This window comes from Galeopterus variegatus, unplaced genomic scaffold (genome assembly GCF_000696425.1).
Source record: "Galeopterus variegatus unplaced genomic scaffold, G_variegatus-3.0.2 Scaffold238, whole genome shotgun sequence".
Lineage (NCBI taxonomy): Eukaryota > Metazoa > Chordata > Mammalia > Dermoptera > Cynocephalidae > Galeopterus > Galeopterus variegatus.
In genome coordinates, this window is record NW_007726349.1 from 607,015 (window position 1) to 631,703 (window position 24,689).

General features: G+C 39.2%; 1 protein-coding gene across 20 annotated transcripts in view; it reads left to right on the forward strand.

The window, feature by feature from the left end:
* The window catches only part of RBFOX1 (RNA binding protein, fox-1 homolog (C. elegans) 1), a 593,087-nt gene that overhangs the window by 453,780 nt on the left and 114,618 nt on the right, over positions 1-24,689 (forward strand). For all 20 annotated transcript variants that reach the window (XM_008566382.1, XM_008566380.1, XM_008566379.1 and 17 more), the window contains exons 3-4: positions 11,168-11,311; positions 17,568-17,621. In XM_008566382.1, the coding sequence (XP_008564604.1) occupies positions 11,168-11,311; positions 17,568-17,621 (198 nt within the window). The remainder of the gene's footprint in view (positions 1-11,167; positions 11,312-17,567; positions 17,622-24,689) is intronic.

Below are 24,689 nucleotides of genomic sequence, written 5' to 3' on the forward strand. Positions count from 1 at the left end.
CTCTCTCTCCCCCCCTCTCTCTATATATATATATATATATATATATATATGGAATGATTGAATGAGTGAGCACCTGCTTCAAACACAGTGAAACCCCTGTCCCTGCATGACAAATGTGCATCCTTATTCCCAGGTGTCTGTGGCCTTGCTTCAGAGACACTGCTATGGCCCAAATTGTGCCCCTCTTCTAAATTCATATGTTGAAACCCTAACCCTCCAATGTGATGGTATCGGAGGTGGGAATTTTGGCAGGTAATTGACTTTAGATAAGGTCATGAGGGTGGAACCCCCACATAGGGATTAGTGTCCTTATGAGAGGAGTAAGAGATACCGAAACTGTTGTCTCTCTGCCATGTGAGGACTTAGCAAGAAGGCGTCTGTCTGAAAGCCGGGATGAGAGCCTCACGAGGAACTGAATCTGTCCACACATTGATCTTGGACTTCAGCCTCCAGAACTAAAAAAATAAATGTTGTTTAAGCCACACAGTATATGGTATTTTGTTATAGCAGCCCGAGAAGACTAATACAGACACCTTGACAGCCCATCTCCTTTACTGATGTGTTAAATATCTGGACCCTTGCATCCTTATCCTATTTTTCCAAAGATTAAAAAAAAAAAAAAAAAAAGCCAAAAGAATTTGGAGTCAGCCCTTCTCTGTCCTCCAGCCCTTCTCCTTTCAGAGGAATTTCATCATTCAAGTAGAACACTGAATGTACTGGAGTTGAGAAAAATTGCTGTATTTCTTAAATCTGTGTCACCTGGCTGTGGAGGAATCAGCACCACCAAGCTAGGAATGAGGCATTAACTACATCCAAAGCTGTGTGATTAGCTTATTTGTTTGCTTACAGAGCTAAAATGGAAAAGCAGGAAGCTGGGAGAATCTGCACGATGCCTGTTTTGAAGTAGGATTGTGAGAAAACCCGAAATGTGGGTTTTAATTCACATTCCTCTGGCTTACCATTATTATTATTTTTAATGGAAAATAACTTTTCACAATCTTGCTTCATTTTAAATGGAGACTGTGCAATATTGCCTAATGCAGGGTGTGAAGTTGATGTAGCACAGGTGATTTTCTCCCCCTGTTCTTCGGTTCTTTGTACACATTCAATATAGTTACATTTTTGCTTAGAACGTATATATTTTCCCCCTGAACTTTTCTCGATTGCTTTTTTATCAGGTTTACAAATCAAATCAAATAGGTATATTGCAGAGCTCTGTGATATTATTTTCCGAGCTTATAGTACAATGTATTGAATTATGCCAGCCCGTGCTCTGCCCCGGCTATTCTCTGCAGATTGAGAGAGAGGGACCGTGGACCCCGTAAATTCACTCGGCGCCCAGCATTACTGGCTAAATCAAGACTGCTATTCAGGCTGCAAGAAGAGAAAGAGCAAGTGTTTGTTACACAAGTCAATTTGGTCCAAAGTACATCGTAGTGAGTGCTCAACCATCGCTCACATAATATTGTCAACTTAATCAAATAATGACTCAAAGACACTCAGAAGCTTTTCTCTCAGAGAAATAACTTGATTGGTGGAAGAGGGAGAAGCAGCTGGCTATTCAAAAGTACACTTTTTATTTATCACTGTGAAGAGTTTTGTGCGTGGAGGGAAGGAAGCCTGCAGGAGAGAAAAGATGCTGAATATCGAATAGGCTGACTGTGGGGCAAATCGTGCTTCATTAGCATTCATTCTTGAGTGTTGGGTTTCCATACCTGGATGGCACAATTGGAAAGGGTCATGGCGAAAGAAAAAGCTGAGCCCGAAGAGGTTGCCCGGAATGATCCAGTTAAGATTTGCTGAGTGCCTACTATGTGCCACAATAAAGGGCTTTAAAAATGCATTTGAAATAGTGTTTATCCTTGAGCTGTTCATACTCTGGTAGGATAGAGAGGCACGTAAACTCAGCATGGTTTTCTTCTCAGTCCTCTATCCCAGACCCGTTAGCCAGTTCCACACTTCGCTTATAAACTGCCAGTGAATGGCAGCATTCAGCACAATAGCCAGCAATCCTTTGTCTCAACTTGGATAGGGAAGAAGCAAATAGCCTTTCACAGTGGTCCCTATCCACGTCCGTGGTACATGGGTGTCTCTGTATCCTGCAGCGAGCTTGTAAATTTCCTGAAATTGAATGCAAACTGCAGGTGTATGTGAGCCTTTTCCCCCATGGAGTGGGTCTACACTTTTATAAAACCTTCAATGCATCCATGAACACAGAAACAGGTAAAAATCTTGTATTTACAGGGTAAAGGGAAATACCACCACACACCCTCAAAAGTCTTGTATTTACAGGGCAAAGGAAATACCACCAATTAACAACAATAATAATGATAGCAACAAGTCACAGCTACCATTAGTGGAACCAACTGCCTGAGAGACCTGTCCTTTGTGTGATAGATGCTATCTTTAATTCTTAAAACACCAACCGAGGAAGGTATGAATATCCCAAATTTATTTCATTTAAAAACAATGTTACTTGAAACTTAGATACACAGAGTTGACTTAATCACATTTCTCCTTTCAAAAGACGCTACAGCACCATCGTTGTTCAAGGACAGACTCTTTCTCTCTCTTTCTTTTCCTCAACTTTCCTCCCTTTTAACCATTTTCCACTCCCACTTTCCTGACCCCCAACACACCAAGGCTCTAAAGCAGCGCTGTACAGTAGAACTTTCTGCAATGATGGAAATATTCCATACCTGGGCTTCTAGTGAGGGAGTGTGATAGTTTTCTGTTGCTGCCATGACCACACACTTAGTGGCTTGAACAGCACAGAGGTATTATGTTATGGTTCTGGAGGTCAGCAGTCTGACTTGGGTATCATCAGACTAAAAAGGATTACAGCAGGCAGGATTACATTTCTTTCTATAGGCTCTTGATCCATTTCCTTGCCTTTTCTGGTTCCCAAAGGCCCCCTCCTTATTCGGCTCATGATCTCCTTCCTCCACCTTCAAAGCCAGTGATGGAGGGTTGTGTCCTTCTCAAATCACATCTCTCTGACACGGGCTGGTCTTCTCTTCCACTCCACTGGCTTCTTTCTACCACTTCTAAGGATCCTTAGAAGGGTCCTTTATGAATATATTGGGCCCACACAAGTAATCCAGGATAATCTCTTTATTTTATGGTCAGGTGATTAGCAACTTTAATTCTATCAGCAGCATTAATACCCCTTTGTCATGTAAAGTAACCTATTCACAGGTTCTTGGGATTAGGACATTAACACCGTTAAGGCTCCATTATTTTCCTACCACAGGGAGCCACCAGCGACCTGGTCCCTTAAACACTTGGAATATGGCTAGTGTGACTGAAGAACTGAGTTTTTAATTTGATTCAACTTTAATTTAAATGTAAGCACTGATAACTTGATTCAGTTACGGAAACATTTGAAGTGTGTTTCTAAAACCTTGGGTATTCAACTGTCAATTTTTCAAAGCCTAAATACAGACCAAGAAAATTTACTGTCCATATTTAGATGATGAGCCGTTAGTGTATAATGTACACAAGAGTTAAAGATTTAGGACAAAAACCAAGAATATAAAATACATTTTACATTGATGGCATATTGAAATAATATTTTTGGATTAATTGGGTTATTATAAATATATTATTTAAATTAATTTCACGTCTCTTTTTACTTTTTTAAAATGTGGCTTCTCAAAATTCTAAAATTACATATATTGCTCACATTTTATTTTTATCTAAAGTAGTTTATCAGTATCCTTGAGCTATATCTAGCGCTGTGTTATGAGTACATTAATTTCCATTAAATATAAATCTTAAATTATTTTTAAAATTCACCATATATAATTTAGTACAGTTCTTGTTTTATTTCAAATTGTTGTCCCCTCTCTCTCCTGAGTATTGTGCTTCAAAATCTCTAATTTTTCTCTATTCTGATGTCTGTTGACAACTTCACTATATACTTACTCACTGAGGATGCATCGACTACATTTTACTCTCTAGGACCCTAGGGCCACAGACCACCCTGTGATGAAAAATTTTTATCCCAACTTGCAGCTCAGTAAACTGAGTCTCAGAAGGCTTTAAGTACAGTCATGTGCCATGTAACAATGTGTTGGTCAAGGATGGACAATATATAAGACAGTGGTCCCCTATAATTATAATGGAGCTGAAAAATTCTTATCGCCTAGTGACATTGTAGTCATTGTAACGTGGTAGTGCAACACAATACCTTTTCCGTGTTTGGATATGTTTAGATACACAAATCCTTACCGTTGTGTTACAATTGCCTACAGTAACTTGCTATACAGATTTGTAGCCTAGGACCAATAAGCTATACCATACATCCTAGGTATGTAATAGGCTACACCATCTAGCTTTGTGTAAGTATACTCTATAATGTTCACATAATGACAAAATTGCCTAACGTTGCATTTCTCAGAACCTATCCCTGTCATTCAGCGATTCATGACTGCAGCTGACTAATACATGATGGAACTGGGGTTTTAACCCAGAGATGTCTAGCCATAAATATCTTTTACCTGTGCTTCTAGTCCCAGTTACCTAGTCATCACCAGGAGATGCCACACAGGTAGACTCAACAATGTCTACATAGGCTCAGAAAAAGGAAACTAGGGTGGGGACAGAATTTGAAAGGCGCATATTTCTACAAGACTATGCGTATTCTCTCAAGTAGTCATCCCTGGATTGGTCGATATCAAAATCCAATTTCACCAGGATTAGCCTTAAGTTGCTCAGAGTTATTCATTGAATTAGGAACAATTATAGCAGAGGGAGCCCCGCAGTTCTTTATTAAGGTCTTTGTGGAAGCACTAAGTGATCTTCAGGAGATTAAAGTGCCGGTGGTGTTTTCTTAACATTTATAACCTGCACCGATACCTGGGGAGTTTGTTTATTAAGAAAAATTCTGTGGCAAACATCCCACTTTCTAATAGGGCTTCGCACTGGGCCAGAGGAGAAGCTGGCATTACGGTCCTAATGAGCTTATTTGGGAACTTCTGCCAAGCGCTGCTTGGAAACCCACCTCTTGAGGTTAATGGACTTCCCATCCATGTAGGGTCCTGCAGCCTTTTCTGCACATAGGGGAGGCTGCATCTCAAAGTTGTACACATCCATGGCCTTAGAAATAAAGAACAAAAGCTGACGGTTACTAATACTCTGAATAATAATAACGATGATCATAATGCCTCCTCTTTATTCATTTATACCTTAGATATGTACTGAGAACTCCCCATGTGCTCCAAGTCAGCAATTTCAATTGGAGCAATTTGAATTTGAAACTCAGAAAATATTTTTGGTTGTTGCAACTCAGGAGCATCTGGTGGGTGGAGGTCAGGGATGCTGCTAAGCATCCTCCAGTGAACGGGATGCTCTCCCCTTCCCCATATCAAAGAATAAACCATCCCAAAATATCAATAATGCCAACACTGTGAAACCCTGCTGCAGTGGTAGGGTAAGACAGTGAATGGAGCAGCCACAGTCTCTCCTGCCATGGAGTCACATTCAGGGGCGGGGGTTGAGGCAGGCAATGCACAAATTCACAGAAGCATATAATATAAGGGTGAAAAGGAGTGTGTGCTATGGCAAAATTAGCAGGCAAGAAGAGAGGGAATGCTGAGCTGAGCTGTTGTAGATAACGGGGCCAGTGAAGGTCACTCTGATGGGTGGCATCTGGGCAGAGACCTTATTGGCAAGAGGGAGAGTCACATGGATGTCTGGGGAAAGAGTCTTCTAGGCAAAGGAAATGACAAGTGCAAAGACTGAAGAGGGATCCTGCAGAGTGTTGTACAAGGAAAAGCAAAGAGGCTAATGAGATAGAAGGGGGAAATGAGGGCAGGTGAGCAGAGAGGTGGTCAGGGCCAGAGCACCTGAAGCTCATAGACCATGGTGAGGGCCAGACTGGAGGCTTCTGCAAGGGAGATGCCCCAGCCACTCCCCTTTTCATCCCTACTATTTTTAGTTTTGTGAATTTCCTCAATTTCCTCCAATCTCTGAGTAGACCAGTGTTCATTTGCTGGGTTGCTATAAATCCCCTTGTGATCTCCCACATATGGACATGAGGTGCATTTTCAATTCAGGTGGATCCCACTTTGGAGCAAAAAAAAAAAAAAAAATTATATTAAAAAAAAAGACATGGATAAATCAACAGTTCTTTCAGTGATTAATTCCCACTGATCCTTGACAGGGACCAGCCTTGGGGAATACAATTACGAATCCAGTAGTCCCAGCCCTTCAGGAATACACATTCTAGATGGTTGGTTCTTTTATCAAGTTTCTTAGCTTTTTCACAGTTTTTTTTTTTTTATCCTTAGAAATTTCACTCTGCGTTTTTGCCACAAATTCCAATGAACCTTTCACAGATGCTACGACTACTTAGGAATTTGTGTGCAGCACAGTGGTAGGCACTGAGAATCCACGGACAGGGTCCTTGTCCTGGAGGGTTGATGGCCTTTCAAGAGGCTGATGAAGTGCTTCTCAGCCTGGCCAAAGGGCATCAGTGCCACCAAGACCAATTCAGAAAAGTAGTCTCGGAGACAAAGAAAGATAAGTACCGCATGTTCTCACTCATATGTGTGAGTTTAAAATATAAATAAACTGAACTTTCAGAAGTAGAAAGTATACAATCAACTTTGTTACAATAAAAATAAATTTTAAAAATTTTAAAAAGAAGTAGAGAGTAGAACTGTGGTTACTAGAGGCAGGGAAGGGGAGTGTGAGAGGAGAAATAAGTTTTAGTGGTATACAGTAGTGCTAGGCTTCTGTAGTTAACAATAACTTATTGTATGTTCTCAAATGGCTAGAAGAGAGGAGCTCAAATGTTCTCATCACAAAGAAATCATACATTTTTATGAGGATGAATTTGCTTACTACCCTGACGTGATCATCACACATTGTGTACTTGTATTAAAATATAACTTTGTGCCCCATAAATATGAACAATCAATATTTGTCCATTAATAAATAAATAAATTCCTAAGAAAAACATTTAAAAATAGAAAAGAAAAGTAGTCTAGGAGACAGCGCTGGCTAACGAAAACCTCTGGTCTACTCTGTGTTTGGAGTCCTCATTAAAGTGACCCTTGTTGACAGATGGGACTCTGGAAGGGACATTCTTCCTTCTTCTGGACCTGGTTCGAGGGCATCTCTCCCAAGAGCCTCATGCTGCCTGAAATGGTAGAAAATACACCCACTGCTTAATAACAGGTATTGGTACCAGATGCACTTTTGGTTTGTTTGTTTAGTAGGAGACTGTAGTAGATTGAATAGTGGCCTCTGAAAAATATGTTCATGTTCTAACCTCCATAAACTCTGCATGAAAGTGACCTTATTTGGAAAAAAAGGTCTTTGTAGATATAATTTAAGTTAAGGATCTCAAGACAGATCGCCCTGAATTTAACGTGGCTCTAAATGCAACGACTAGTGTCCTTATAAGAAGAGAAAAGCAGAAGGAGATTTGAGTCTGAGACACAAAGTGGGAAGAAGGCCACGCAAAGATGAAAACAGAGATTGACGCCTCCCAACCTTAGGCCAAGAATGCCTGAAGCAACCAGAAGCTGTAGGGACAATGTGTGACCATCCCCCTGAGCCTCCTGAAGGAGAGCAGGAGCGAAGCGGTCCTGCCAGCCCCTTTATTTTCGATTTCTGGGCTCTGCAACAGTGAGAGAATAAAGTTCTGTTGCTTTCAGCCACCAAGTTTTGGTCATTTGTCAGGAAACAAACACAGAGACTTAAAACACAGGCTTATTCTAAATGGGCTTTCCCAGAGAGTTTCCAGAAAAGGGGGAAGAGAAAGAGCTCGGGTCAGTGTCAGCATTAAGAATGATGACACTGTTGTGCCTCAGGCTCTGTGGTAGTTGCTCCGTATGCTTCCTTCTGCGTTTAGTCTGCGCCACAATCCTATGAGCTTGCTACTGTCATCATCCTCTTACAGATGAGGAAACTGAGGCTCAGACAGGTCAAGTGATGGCATAAGTAATAGAGATGGGCTCACACAAAGGTCTGTGCGATTCAGAAACCCTGGTTCTTTGTGCTAATCACACCCATAAACAGGCATGCTCGGTCTGAAAGAGATTTTGTTCTTCTCAACCTCTGTGTCCTGACACTTTTCTTCCTTTTCCACAGACCCACAGTGGTCTGAAACATTTTGGGTTTATTTTGCATATTATGAGTTTTCTTTAAAAATTACTTTTAACATAAAGGTATTGCCACATCACAATTTATGGGCATTTTTGTATATGCGCACACTACAAAATGATTAATTGAGCGTTGTATGTTTTTATCAAAGGACACAACGCAAAGATTTCTCCGAAGTCCTGTTTGACTAGAGATGATTAATTTTAGTTTTCACATGAGCGGCATAATGTTATTAATCATTTAATATGTTTAATCATAATCTCTGTAATTCCTAATTAGGTTTATTAAACTGAAACATCCAGCAGTTGTGCACACATCCAAATCTAAGTCTTTTTTTTAGGATGAGAAGGAGCTCATTTTAATTTTGCATTTAAACAGCAACTTCTAATGGGATGGGGAAAAATGGACTGGAAGCTAGAGTCTTAGCAGCTGCTTCTGCAAATTTAGAGTCTTGTAGTAGAGTACTAAAACTCTTTACCCTTCTGAAAAGTGACAATCTCACGATTCAAGGTCACTTGCATGTTGTGGATGTGGAACCAAACATCGTATTACCAGCACAGAAAACATAGTTCCTGCTCTGTTTCAGTCTCAGTGTTATAATATTGTTCTCCCTCTGTCACTTGAAGATGTCAAAGCTGATCGTTCATTCATTCATTCCTTAGTTTATGCAAGCACCCCTCATTCATTCTTTCATTCAGTTAATGAGCCCACCAGCCATTAAGCAGATATTCATCATTCGTGCCCTGTGCTGGTCACATCATACTCCTGCTGTTATCCTTAAGTAGCTTCTCATAGCATTTAGGATGAAGTTCAGACTCCTGTTTTGAACACAGGATGCTTTGTGACCCAGCCCCCTGCCTACCACTGTAATCTGCTTTCCTTCATACATGCCCTTCTGACCAGCAGCGCTAAAGTCCACATACACTCCCCTGAATCCAGAACATCATTTATTGTCTCTGCATCTTTGCACAGGTTTTTCCCTCTCTTGGTACAGTGTCAGCCTTCTTCACCTCACCTCTTAGACATCTTCCACTTAAAATGTAACAACTGAAGAACTGGTTAGCCTTGCTGATCCTGTAACTGTGCTGTGTATTCCTGATTTAAAGTTGCCTAGCTCTTTGTGATTTACTCTCATCCCATCACTTAACAGTCTGTATTACAATTGTCTTTTTCTACCTCTTTCTCTTCCACTAAACCGGGAACTGCATGTGATTTGGAGGACTGACCAGCAGATAGCAGTTTCTCAGTAAGATGTCTTTAACAAGCAAATGAGAACTTTTTCATCATGTTTCCTAAGAGCAGTTTACTCTGCTCTTTTGACATCTTTTTAAATCATCATCACTCTAAAAAATTCATGATTTTCCATTTATTGAATGTATTCCATGTGCCAAAAACTCTGCCAAGGTGGCAAACATTATTGCATTCAATCTTCACAAAGCCTGTAAGGTGTGAACTTGTATTGTTTCTCATTTTCCAGTTAAGAAAATTATCATCACCCCCTTCCTATTTACTCCAACAGAATAGCAAAAGATGACTAAGTACATTGTTGTTGTTATCATCATGACATTGCACTTGAAAGCTGAAGAAGTCATCTGGTAGGGCTTTTGATACCACATCAGCTCAGAAGAATGGTGTACCGGCTACCCGAAGATCTTGACTTCAAAATGCAACTCAGGGTATGTTAGTAAGGAAAATGCAAATGAACTCTTCCAGTAAATACCAGGGCTGATGAGAAAGTTGTTAATTATGCCCATGTTATTTGGGTGTTTCTTTTATATTTCACTTTGTAAGATTGCCTCCTTCTCTAAGTCTTTATTATTTTACACCTGGCTGCCTGCATTGATAGTTTTGTCCCAGTTATATGCTTCTAAATTGCTTACAAATGGGTGAGGATGATTTCTTGCTCCTGAATTTATAGGCTTAGTGGTAAGCTCTCCATCATAGTTACAAAGCAGCAGGTGTCTGATGCGGATGGCCTGCCTCTACTGCCACCTACAGGCAGTATGTGCTAATTGCAGAAAAAATATTTTAAAATGAAGTACTCAAATGTTAAAACTCTAGGACTAAGAATATAGAAATGTCTATAATGATACCATATGTTACTGTGACTTTTCTCCTAGTTTCTGACTATATATGGTATCAATGTTATATCATGTTACCCAGGCTTTTTCTGGAGATGTGTGGGTGGGAGGAGGTGGAGTAATGAATTCTGCTAATAATGTTACATTGTCTACACCAACATCATTCAGCAGAACTTTCTGCATGGATGGAAATGTTCTATGTCTGCCCTGTCCAATATGGAAGCACTAGCTACATGTGGATATTGAATACTTGAAATGCAGTGAATGCAAACAAACTAAATTTTGTATATTATTCAATTTTATTTCACTTAAATTTAAATAGTCACACGTGGTCAACTGTTGTGGACAGCACAGGTTTATATGCTTAAGAAACTAAAAGCCAAGAGCTTAAAAAACAAGTCAATCAGCTGGTTACTTGGAATTCAGAATGCCAAGGAGCCTTTTCAAATTTTTCCTCCTGCATCTATTAATATTTTATTTTACACCTCAGCCATTATATAGGCATATCTCAAGGTTCTGAACAGCATCGTTTAAGGAATATGCTCTCCTTCCTTGATTGATTTTTACCCGCTTCTTGATAAGGTTTTCACTCCCTATTCCCACCCTCCAACACCTCCTAGCACCCTTTTCTAACTTTATTTTTCTCCATAGTGCTTATTTCCTTCTTCCAACTCTATATTTATTTATTAATGAGTTCTATTATCTGTCTTCCCCTAGGAGGATTACGCTCCATGCTGTTAAGGATTTTGTCTGCTTTACCCACTGCTGAATCCCAGATCCATGATGCACACCCAGTAGATGCTCAAAAAATATTTGTTGAGTGAATGAATGAATGAATGACTCAGCAGTTTCTTCCCTTTCCTTCTTCCTTTGTTCTGGCCTTTCCCCACCATTCAGGGGAAGAGCACATATGTTGGAACAGAGGATTTGGGTCCACTCAGAGCCTCTTTGCTCTCTTCTTCTTCTGTTAGCAGACAGATGACGCAGCACCCACGGATGGTCAGCCCCAGACACAACCTCCCGAAAACACGGAAAACAAGTCCCAGCCCAAGCGGCTGCATGTCTCCAACATACCCTTCAGGTTCCGGGATCCAGATCTGCGACAAATGTTTGGTGTAAGTATTGCCTTTCTTCTCTGCAGTGCCCACTCTGGGGGACCCAGAGTCTTCCCTTCTCGTGTAAGTTCTCGGTATTTACAATACCCAGGTGAGATGTGGGGAAAAGGCACGTTAGGGCCTAATCTGTGGGGATTTTGTAGCTAGGAACTCTATGGTTTTAGTATAAATTTCTCTGCATATTATCACCATGTTTCCACTTTGCCAAATGGTCTTTTTCTAATAAGTAAATTGAATATCCAATGGAAATTTAACTCCTAGATTACCCACTGTTGAAAAAAGCCCACTGATATTCCCAAATCCAGAGGCCTGAGACCCCATGTTATAGCTAAAATAAACCTTATGAGTCATCTTGGTTCTGCTTTCTATGACAGTTGCCATATTATCCAGAAGAGTGACTCATGACATATTCCTGCATTTCCTGCTCTTTCCCAGGCACTGTGCATTTAGATTTCAGATGTAGCTGCAGAGAAAAATTAGTTCTGCATAATGCTTAGTTTTAAAAAACAAACAACAAAAAAAATCCCTACCAGTTTGTGAATCTGACTTGATTCCTGCAACATGCATTCTCCTGGAGTCAGAGACAAGGATTCAGAGGTACTTGATGTTATATGCCACAGAGGATGGCCTTGCCCAGGCACCGTCATGAAACACAGAGCAGAACAGAGGCCACCACGAACCCCCAGAAAAGAAGTGATAGTGATGGCTCCTCCCAGGGCATGGTGACCTTGATTCTTTTTCTGGAAGATATCTATATTATTCACCAGGGAGGTGATGAGTTTGCCACTTCTTTGGGCTCAGTTCCATCAAACGACAAAGCAATGACAGGACTTAGAGATCATTCGTTTTTGCAAATACAGTCAGGCTGTTTGTCCATGACATCCCGGCAATGTAGCAAGTATCTGTGGAATCAATGAAAATAACTACATCCTTAACATTTAACTTGGAGCAAAGGTGGGCTGCTTGGAGACACTTATTCTAAGAGCTTGTGGATGGATGCATATATTACAAAAGGACTAGGAGATGTCTACATTGAATGTTTTGTTCTGAGCAATATTAGCATCATTCTTCATTTAAAAGGGATGTTTGTTACTTAAGGGCCCTGTGATCAGGGGGTGAGCATTACACCTTTTATTTAACACATAGGATGCTTATCAAGTATGCATCTGACACAAAAGCAGAACAAGCATCCTAATATTTAAGATACCCAGACTTGAATCCTGACATTTCAGAAGAAAAGGTCAGCTTTTGCACTTTTATCTCTCTTATTTGGTAATAACCTTGAGTCGAGCCCTCTAACTCTTGCAGAACAGAGATACCCTCGGGCACTTTCAGGTCAAAGATGACTTTGAAAAGTGCAGAGCGTTCAAAGTTAGAGTCGAGGTTAAGTGTGTGTAAAGCAGTGAGACCCAGCTTGAATGATGCGCAGCCAGAGGAATTATATTCTCTTTGCCATGTCAGGTTAGGAAATGTCTTGCTCTTCAGTCTATCTTTCCTCATCAAGTGTCATTGTGACGTTGACTTTGAATTTTTTCCCCTTAATAACCACCGTGGTGCTCTTTCACAGAGTGTCATTCATTGCAGAACACCCCAATCCTCACCCTTACAGGTGGTCTTCTCGCCCTAGTTTTCTTGATTATCTTGAAAATTACCAGAGGCTACAATGCAAAGTCAGAGAGGTATTCAAAATATTCATAGCTAGATATCACAGAGAAGGGATTCTAGCTTGCGCTAATACCTGAACCTCTCTATTCTTAGAAGGGTGGGTTGATGGCATGGAGTTTGTACTAAAAGTTTATACCAAAAGTTTATGCTACCTGTGATCAAATCTTGATCAAAATTTACTGATTTCAGAGCCATTTTCTTTTTTAAAGTCAAAATCTTCAAGTAACTGAGAAGATACCAATTTGACGAGACGGTAGATACACTTAGTATCCGTCAGTTAAGAAAGTGCAGCATACATTTAGTAGGACTAAAATTAATTTTGTTCATCACAAACAGCATCGGTGTTTATTTAAAAAGTATGCAAGATTTTTTTTGTAGGTTTTGTTCATAAAAATTATCAGGCACATACAGATTCATGGACCCCTTGCAATAATTCTGAGGCCTCTGTGGTTTGCAACCACTGTTCTAAATAAGTGAAATTCAAACACTAAAAATCTGTTTCTCCTGGCCAAACGTTGGTGGTTGCAAAGCCGTTCTTGTTATGTGATACATTTAGTAGCATGACTTACATTGAAAGGCATCTGTAAATATCCTGATTGGCTCTCCACATTGGAGTTTAAGGAATTTAGCATGGTTTTCCCTTTCAGGTCATACTTACTGTAGAAAACTACATTTTAATCCCAATTAGGTATTTCTCAAATCATTTGGACATGAGACATCTTCTCTCCTTTTCGTGCTATATTCTTTGTCCCCTCACTTTAGCAGGGGTTACAATAAGGACAATTACAAAGAAAAACACTCATAGAGATCCGTGTGCATTTTTTCCTTTGTCTCTAGTTAAATATGGGCATGGGAATATCAAAGTCAAATGCAAAACAAGACAAAAAAGCAATCTTGTTTTTCAAACTGCCTAAAACTTGGCAGTGTTCATGACAATTTGTGTAACTATTAGTAATTCGACCATAACGTTGCAACTGTCTACTGGTTATCATAGGTGTCTCGCATTTTATTTCTAATCTGTGGCTTCAGCACCTCTTCATTGGGATTGGTGTCTTTTTAAAACACCACTTGAAGTGGGGGTGAATGGATCTAGTATATATCAAGAGCATTGATTCGAGATGTTTCACTGGAAGGGATGTTGATTCAGGCCTTGGCTTCTTTCTTCTTGAGCTCTGTCTTCATGTTAGGAATCCTGCCTGAGTGTGAATTTCCATTACATTTGAATTCTTGATGATCCCATGAAAGGAATATATGGATTTCCACCAAATTAATTGCAATGTATTGCTCCTGAATAGAATGTTTAATTTAACCTAATATTTAATATTTAAACCTTTCTGGGTTTTTGGTGAGAGAAGTGGGTTATAATACATCCAGACCTCTGATACAACACATGCCATTATAGAATTTTTTCAAGAATAGTTGTCTCACATTTGCGCAATACCCTTGTTGATGTCATAGCCTTGCTTTTGTTATCAAAATACAGACACTCTGGGCAGGACAATGATCTACTCAGGTCTCTTTATTGGCTATAAAAACATATCATGTGACTTTCAGCAAATGCAAAAGAAGATTCCATGATCACTTTTTAGTAATAAAATAGAGGTGGGCTTGTGTGTAGCTTCAATGTGAATGCAAAATTGTTGTTTTGGGTAATGAAGCCATTTGGGGGGGACCTAGCATGGTGCCTCCTACTTCTGCATTCCAAACACGAAGCCAACAGTGAGAAAAGCTGGAATGCTGCCGTTTCTCAGCCTCTATACACACTCTTTGATCTAACCTTTACTTTCATGTTTTATGATGTATCCGTTGAATATCCTTCACAGATTTTCAGAGAAATATTATTTGATCCGAGAATGTCTAAAAATGCTTGGTACATATTTGCCCAAGTGCGTGCTTATGCGCTTCTGGATTTTGTTCTTGATACAGCTATCGAGACACCTTGTGTAGAGCTGAGGTGCCGTTGAACGCTGTTGAAGTTGCTGTTGAGCTATAACAAATGCTAGTTATGTTTGCGAATGAGTCGTGTCTATTTAAATTGAAAAAGTGCCAGCTGTGTTTACATCATTAGCACCAAACTTCCCAATTAAACTGTTGATACTATAAATATAGTACTCAACTGTCTTAGGAATGGGACTTACATCAGCATTCTTCTTAGGGCTTGTTTCACTGGCTTGGAGAACCATCACCCTAACGTCAACTGCCAAAGAAGCAAACATTTGAGACCATTTCAGGGCATATGGTGTCATTGTTTCATTTAGGGAATGACACATTCTAAGATTGCTTTTTGATTGGTTCTGTCTCAACCAGATCTTATTTTAAAGGAAGTGTTTTTGTGTTGACTGCTTAGAGAAAGTTCGGTAGATGACATTTGCTTCATGATTTTAGAAGAAATCCTTTTCAAGCTTCTCTTTCCATAAATATATGTACTTATAGGCTCTTAAGGCTGAAATAAATATAATAGCATTTCTGTAGACTGACTATTCTAAGGTGGCTGTATTAAAATTACTGCTTCACAAAGCTAGAAAAATCTTTACTATAAAATTCAGTTCACTTTTAAACGGCGAAAACTTTATTTTCCAAATCTGAAAATTTTCTTCTTCTATTTTTAATGATTTTTCTTTGACCAAAACTAGGGTAATGAAAATGTCCTATGAAAGAATATTCTCTTCACCAAAAGAATATTTGAGTGCCCACAAATTGCAGGGTGAGTTAGCTGCACATCTTTTGGTATTTCCATTGTACCTACTAGCAATATATCGCTTCCATCTCCTCTCCTGGTTGAGCCTTCTCTTCTTGGTTTCCTCCTATCCTTCTACTTCTCTGTGAAATGGAGAAGTCTTTCTGTCCAACAAGAAAAATGTAAGTCTGTGATCCTCTTGCTGGGTAAGGTACATATCCTGAGGAATGAGCAGATTTCTACAGTGTGGAATGACAAGCTTTGGGTTACTTTATCCCATAGTCAGAAGTGTTTTTATCTCAAGGTTTTGAGCTATTTATTTTCAACTGACTTATGCATAAATTTTTCTGTCTTTCCAAGGAAGGTAGATTTCTCTGTATGTTCCAGAGGACAGGCTCTGTATGTTCTAAATTTTTTTTTTTTTAGTAAAACTCTCTTGACATTCATTCTCCTGCTCTCCCGATACTCTATGACTGAAGTACTGTGATCAGGCGAGCTGCCCCAGCTTCTCTGTGTTCTAATTGTTTTCTTTCTATCCTGCCCTCCCCACCCCCAATCACTTTGTCCTCTGCTACATAGAGGCATGCTTAATTTTTCCCCCCAGGAAAGAAAAAGAAAATGTAGAATCTCCTAGGGTGATAACAAAGGATGCAATTAAAATCCAGAATGAAAAAGCAAATGGAACAGGACAGCTGAAAATAAAGGAAAGAGAAGATGTAAAGATTTATTTATGATGTTCTGTTTATTTTTTTAATCACCAAATTGGGCATTTGCTCTCATTTTGCAGTAAGGTAAAATTTTCATCTTATTCTTCCCTGGGCCACATTTTACATGATTTTACCTCATTCCCTCCTGCCTGCCCTTACATAGTACAGACCATACTCAAAAAATGCCCACACTACTTTATGTGATCTAAGAAAACCAAAAGGATTCCAAAGTCAGGGAAAAGGATTTTAGAATATGAGATGCTTCTAGTCCACCATCTAGTTCTAGATGCTTCAGAGCCCACGTTCTTTTCTATAAAGCGTGAATCAAGAATTACTAGATGTGTATTTCTCATTAGATCTGCCAGATTAAAAAAAAAAAAGACACAATGGTTGAATTTGAATTTCAGATGAACTACAAATATTTTATTAAGTACGTTCCAAGTATGGTGTGGGATACACTTATCCTGAAAAATCTGCAATTTAAATTTGACTGGGCATCTATATTTCATTTGGTTACTCAATTTACTAGTAATCTGAAACTGTTTCTGGACTTTTTACAAAACTTATTCATGCTAATTGTTTAAAACCTATTTGTTTAGTAATATAGAGAATCATCTTGAGAGAAGTACATTTCAACCTGAGGACTGATCACGATTATGCTGATATCTTGATTATGATGGGTGCCTGGGTAGTGGAGCTTGCTTTTATGTTTGTGGTTTATTTATCTCTTACAGTCTGGCTGCTCCTGGCTTGTATGGGAGCTAGGGGCCAAAACCCTCAACATCGTATTCTAGTTGGACATGTTATTATCACATCTCACCTTATCAAGGATGTTTCTCCCAGTGGCTAGTGCAATAGCACAAGAGGTTCATTGTATATACTAGCCATTTTTAATCTTTGCTTATCAGTGCCTGGGAAAGCAATCATGCTCATATAAAGAAAGGAAAATAGAATTAATTTCTTGATTAATAGTTTGTACCAGGCCCTGATAGTCCATCTCACCTGATGGGATATGCTACAATAAGGAGATAATATGCATGGTTATATTTTCTCTTGTTTGAAACACATCATTTAATAGTAGAACAACATAAACGTATATCCTTAAGATTAAAAGAGAAAAAAAATTCTTATTTGGGAACAAATTACAAGTGTATATAATATGATTTATTCCACTTCTTGCTTATAAAATATTTCCATTTCTTTGCAGCAATTTGGTAAAATCTTAGATGTTGAAATTATTTTTAATGAGCGAGGCTCAAAGGTAAGCAACTTAATTCACTTTAGAATTGTTTAGCTTATTTTAAAATGTTTGTTGTGAATCAGGGGAAACAACTGCACTGTTTTAATCAGTATATTGTGAAAATGTACTTCAGTGGGAATCCCTTTAGAGATCACCTCCAGTTTCCAAAATGGTGGGAAATGTATTGAGTTCAGTTTAAAATGTATAAGGGGGTAATTTTAAATTGCTGTTATATCTATATAGATATAGATATAGATAGATAGATCAAGTTTCCAAAGGGAAATTACCAATGCTTAAAAAAATAATGATGTTGCTACATTTTTGTTTTTCAGTGATAATTATGTTCTTTATATTAAAAAGTGAGTTGATAGTCTCATGAGCAGGTAAATATGTGATTATTCTGTATTAATAAAGTGCAGTTATTTTCCTGGGTTGTAAGGGACAAAGTCTCATATACACCAACCTTTTGAATGTACCTTTATTCATTAGTGTGTTTACCAATCCATATTTTGCAATTGGCCATTGCTTTGAGTTTGTTTTTTCTAGGAAACCAATTTATGAATAAATTTTCCTAGACCTAACAAAAGTCAGGGTCTATACGGAAAGGCTCCAACACCTTCGAAATAAAATATGTTGGAAGGAGAAAAAAAAAAAAAACTTTTCCAAAGTATCCTCAATACCAGTAGTTGTCCAAGTATGGTCCCAGACTAGTGGGATCAGCATCTCCTGGGAAAGTACTAGGAATGCAAATTCTCAGGCTTCACCCCAGACCTACGATGTGTGTTTTAACAAACCTTCCAGACCTGTGCTTAAAGTTATAAACAGAGTCTTTCTTTTTCAGACAAATGCCAAACCTTCAACTGAATGCAAAATACCCTCTGCCTATTAGTGTTTTGTAGCTGCTGCTGTTCTCAAAGCGCCCTCTTTCTACCTGTACCCGCAGCAAATTCAAGAGCTCCAGGAAAATCTCCCTGGAGGAAAACAACACATTAGGCATATCAGCAGACCCTGAGTAGGTAACGGAATAATCTTGCACAAGGAGAGGGATATTGGCCTTAGCGACCAGAAGGTGAACACTTCCAATATCTCTACTTTGTTTTCTGACTACCATTCCCCAGGTTGTCAGGGACTTTAAGATTCCTCGTGAAAGTGGATGTGGAGATACAGAAAAATACTGGTTTTGGCCCTATAACTTTCCTTATGCAGACAATTTAGGACACAGTTATCCAGGAGGATTATTCAGCAGTACTGGTTCTATTAAATGTGTCACAGACCATGGTGCCCACTCTCTTGGGTATATGACTGCCTTCTCCCATGAAAGAAACATTTGAATTCACTATTCCTTGGACAGTCTGCCCTTCCTCCCTCCTAAGTGGATTTATTATTAACTGAATAGGACAATAGTGATTAAAATAAAGGAAGAAAATTCCAGCATTTTCTCCTCCATGCCCAAAATGATGATGTGATCTTCCAGATGAGTAAAAAAAATCAATCCATTATACTCTGCAGTTCTGCTCTATCAGGAACCTTGTCGTTCTTCTATGACTTCAGATATTTTACAGCCATTCTTGCAATATGTCAATAGTGTGACCTCAAGGTTGGGGGGGAATAAGTTAACTCTCTTTCTGCTTCCTGTATGAAAATCATTACAGGGACTATTTCTATACCTGCAAAGCAAAGTGCATTAAGAGAAAATGTGCCCAGCCCAATCTCATTCACTCAGGCCTGATGAATTCTTGGCAAAATTGTACAGTTGACCGAGAACATGGAACATTGGCCAACTCTTCTAACCCTGAGTCTGTCTATAACACCACTGCCTTTAGAGGTTTTTTGCTTGTTTTTAAAGTTTACATTGAATTTATATTTTGTTCTGCAACATTTGCCAGTTGAAAAAGCTATTTAATTCCTTCTGAGAGCTGCTTTGGGACATTAGAAGAATATCATTTGCTATTTTGAAAGTACAATGGCGGTGCTATTTTTAAGATTTCTTCCGTCATTCCCATGATTAGTCTATCTCTGGGGGCTTCAGAAAAAAGACCATTTAAGTTTGCCACATCCAGAGGCTGTCTTTGTTAAGCTAGCTCCTTTTTTTCCTTTTTTTCGCCCTTATTTTTTGGACTAGAAAACATCCAAAATAGCCTCTCTCAGTGGGTACACTCCCTCTGAAAGAACTTGTCTTGCAGGTGTTGGAGCTGACTGTTTAGGGACCACTGGAACATCACTGAGATGGTCCAGTTGGGAACTGCTAAATGGGGGCAGCGGCTCACATGGGATATTTTTCATACTTGACATTCTCATTTATGGAAAAGGGCCTTATTTAGAAGAGCATTTCCATTTTAACAGTTGAGAAACCTAAAGCAGTGTTATGACCTCATTTACATCATTTGGTGCTAGACAGACAGCCAGGAAATGGGTGGGCACTTAAGAGCTGTGAACTCACCTGCTGGCCACTAATTCCCATGGCAGTCCCTGACACAGGACGACACTCAATGCTCTGTGTGTGTGTGTGTGTGTGTGTGTGTGCGCGCGCGCACGCATGCTCATAATTACGCATGCACATATACACCTATATTTACAAAGGCAGTATCTATATTATTCTGAGGATGTATATCATAAGTATTTTATGTATATATGGATAGCAAGTATACAGGAAAATCACATTTTAAAAAGATAGGCCAGACTCTGAAAATGAGAATTAGATAGCATTTAGAGGTGTGTAATGCTATAATTCTTTTTTTTTTAGGAGATTTTAAACCATTTTATTTACTCTGAAATGATCTGTTTGGAGGACACAACCAGATACAGCTACTCTCTATGCCTAAGAAATGCACACTTCGGTCTTAGATTCAGTAGATGTCTATAAGTATTGGTTGCATTTCAGGCGAATCAACTGGGAGGGAGACAGAAATGCTTCATGTCCTCATAGGTCTTCTTGAGTACAAGAGGGATAGACCATGAGGATGGATAAAGTGTGCTGTGTTCTGCAGTGGCAGAGGAGGCTGCTGAAAGCAAACAGATTGATATTGCTAGAAAGTGGGAGGGATTCCAGAAAGAAGTGGCATTTAAGCTGAGAGTGAAAGATGAACTTCGAAGTTACCAGGGAGGGGAAGAAGGGATGTCTTACAGGGAGAAGGGGTTGCTTGTGCAAATGTCACTGGAAAGAAGTGTTGATGTGAGGCTCTCAGTCCCTTAGGAAAATGAATCTTCAGACGCTTCTCAACAGTTTCCCTCTTATAAATGTAAGCTCTCTGCACCAGAAACTAGAAGACTTGATTTTTTATGTATATATAATATGAAAAATCAGAGCATTCATCTATTCAGGGTGCTTCAGAGCCTTTACTTAAGATATACAATGGTGTATTTGCATGAATGCAAAAAAAGAAGATATCACTTAAAAATACCAAAGGCCAGAAAAGAAAAATAACTAGGATGCCAGAAGGTCAGAATGTATGATTTACAAAAAGATTTTGAAATCAGCAGGTCATGCTGGTCTGGCGGTCCACTTTCAGGTTACCTTTATCTTGCCTGTTGATCATGGGGTGGCACAGGCCACAGATTTCTTTCCTCCAGTAGCGCCGTGCCTTCTCTCAGCTCCACCCCTCTGTTAAGGGAAACACTGAGAAGATGTGTCTGTCTCCCCCAGTCAGAGGGTATGTGATTCCCCTTTGTGTAGCCCTCCCTGCACTTTTGATTTTTTCATACACATCAGCATTGTGCTGGTTCTAAGCTCTTCATGCCAACCCCAGAATATGCTAAAATACAAATATTTGTAATCTTTTGAAAAACTGCAAGTTGCTGTTTCCTTGAGATAGAGTTCTGACCAGGAGGCAGGTCAAAAGAATCAACCTTAGCCCCTGCTTTCAAAGTTGCCTAGCACCTGTGCTTGATAGGGAGGGCACCCAACAATAGAGAGGCCAGGGAAAGGTCTTTCCGGTTGTGGTGCAGCTCCCCAGATGAGAAGTCTGATAATCTTCTGACCGAGGGAAGCCATATGACCTCTAGTCTCAGGGGTAGAATTGTCCAATGAAACAAGTAGGAAAGTCTGTTTGGAATTCTGAGGACTGTTTCTGGAGCAAGCTCTTCCTGAACCCAACTTTTTGCCAAATCTCAACTAGCCATCTCAGCAGTTGGAAATGAAGAGTATTGAGTAGCAAAATAAAAGAAAAATGTAGCAGAAAGTAAAGATTATAAGAAGAATAATAAAAATAATCAATACATTCTCTTTGCTTAAAAACAAAGTGAGACCTTGAGAATAGATCGGGGCATTTCCTTTTTAATTCATGCACTTCCCTTGAGATTCAAAATATATTTCTGTTTACACCTTCCTCTCCATGTATGTAACACTGATTTCAGGTCTGTAGGTTTGCCTTGGATACAAACATGAAGGATGAAAACAAGATTCTTTAGGATAACTGTCGGGCAGGTAGGTTGAGTGTTCAGTCTCACCCAGTTATGTTTGTGCCATCACTGTGGTAATCTGACTGCTAGTCCCCATAAACAGAAGTGATGCTGCTTCACCCTAAATCTTTAAGATGGAAGCTATGGATTTTCTATTCTTGCCTCAAGAGAGAATGTAAATCCAGAGACCTAGTTTCCTTTATTACCTCTTATATTAGTTTGTTTCTGTTGCTTATAACAAAACACCTGAAACTTGGTAATCTATAAAGAAATGAAATTTATTTCTTACAGTTTCAGAGGCTGGGAAATCCAAAGTCCAGGGTCTTTTTGTTGGTGGTGACTCTCTACAGCAACACAGAGTATCACATGGTGAATGAACTAAGCGTGAGAGAGCTAACCTGTTCACTTGCTTTCCTTATACATCCATCAGAACCATGCCCATGACCACTCATTAAACCATCAATGGATTAATCCATTCAGAAGGATACAGTCCTCACAATCTAATTGCCTATTAAAGGCCCACCTTTTGATTACCACAATAGGATTACCACCTTCTCAATACCGTTACAATGTAGATTAAGTTTCCAATACATGAAGCTTTGGGAGACACATTTAACCTACAGCACCTCTTAAATGTAAGGCATGGATATTGATTCTAGGGAGTTAGGCTTACAGGGAAAGAAGAGAACATTGCTAAGAAATCTCAGGCATGTGATTTTGGCTGTGCCCTTACATCAAATCTCCAAATGACTGAGTTGGATAGACATCATCCTCAAAAACTCACTCTGTTCCATAGGTTGGTTACTCTATACAAACCAGTAATATAAAATTCTACTTATTACAAAGAACCAAAACTTTCTTTTGATAGTGTGTATTGATATGGGAGGTAATGGAAATCCAGATGCTGGGTCACACAGGTAATGTTTTAGGCAAACACGTTTCTGGGCTCCACTCTGGGATTCTGATCCAGTAGATACAGAACAGGGCCCTGGAATCTGAATATATCATGTGCTCCCCAGTTCCTCTTGCTGAGCAATTAAGTTTGGGACCCAAAGGCCAAGAAATATACATTAGTCAGTTTCTGTTGCTCACAACAGAATACCTTAAACTGGGTAAATTATATAAAGGAATGAAATTTTTTTCTTACAGTTCTGGAGGCTGGGAAGCCCAAAGATACCATATCTGGTGACCACGGCCTTGGTGGTGGTGGCTCTACAATGATGTAGGGTATCACATGCAAAATGACTGAATGTGCAAGAGAGAAAACTCCTCACTTACTCTCCTTATAAAACCATCAAAACCACACCCATTACTCCATGAGTGAGTGGATCAATCCATTCACAAGGGTATAGTCCTCACAATTTAATCACCTCTTAAAGGCTCTACCTATCAATCAGCATAATAGGATTTCCCACTCTCTTAACTCTGTCACAGCGGGGATTAAGTTTCTAATATATAAAACTTTGGAGGACACATTCAGCCCAAATCAGGATAGAACCATCAATTAGAGCAAAATCTCCAAGTATTTTCTTTTTGCCTTTGAAGAGCAATTATTTCAAAACTATTCAGTTAGCAAGTATATTTGAGTACCCAATAAGGTCATATGGTGTATGTAAGACTGTATTAGTCCATTTTCGTGTTTCTGTGACAGAATACCTGAAACTGGCTAATTTTGTAAAGAACAGAGGTTTATTTGGCTTATGACTCTGGGACAGCTGCATCTAGCACGGGCCTCAGGCTGCTTCTACTCATGGCAGAAAGTGGCAGGCAGCTGGCGGGTACAAGCAGATCACATGGCAAGAGGAAGCAAGAGAGAGCAAAGGAGGTGCCAGGGTCCTATAAACAACCAGCTCTCAAGGGAACTAATAAAGCCTAGAGAACTCACTCACTACCCTCACCCCCCAGGGAGAGCATTAATCCATTCGTGAGGGATCCGCCCCCATGACTCAAACAGTTTCCAACACCACCACATTGGAGATCAGATTTCCACATGAGTTTTGGGGGGACAACACATCCAAACTCTATCAAAGACTAAGCAGGACACTTCTGTTATGGAGCATGTAACCTTATATTAATCAAATAATTCAGGCTTATCCATGTCACAGATCTTCACTATGGGAATGATTATGAAAGGTAATTCAGTCCAATCCTCCCAAGAAAGAAACTTAATATTTCTCTTTCTATAGAATCCTGACAAATAATCATCTATCCTTGCTTAAATACATTCATATAAAGTTCTCTGTCAGCCATCCTCTTGGGCAACATCTTGTAAATATCCTTAGATTTGGAAGTCACCAAAGGGACCCCATGTGGGATTGGGAGTTAACACCAGTTGATTATGACTACCACTTATTTGCAATTACTGTGTATTTTATTAATAAAACTGAATGTTATAGTGACCCAACAAAGCTTAAAACTAACATTTACCTTTATGTAAGGTTTTGCCCAACATAAAAAGAAGTCCCAACGTACTGCATTATTTCACCCAGTTTGTACAGTGAAAAACAGAAAGAGCTGGACAAATTTACACTGAAATTGTTTAAAAGGTTGGTGTATATTTCCAGACAACATGTAAAAATATTTTTAGGGGTTTTAAAAATAATGTGTTGTATTTTCTGTACTCTTCTTAAGCAGTGTCAGTGAAGACAAAAGGTGGATTTAGACAATATAAAATTTAGTGGGATTGTTTAT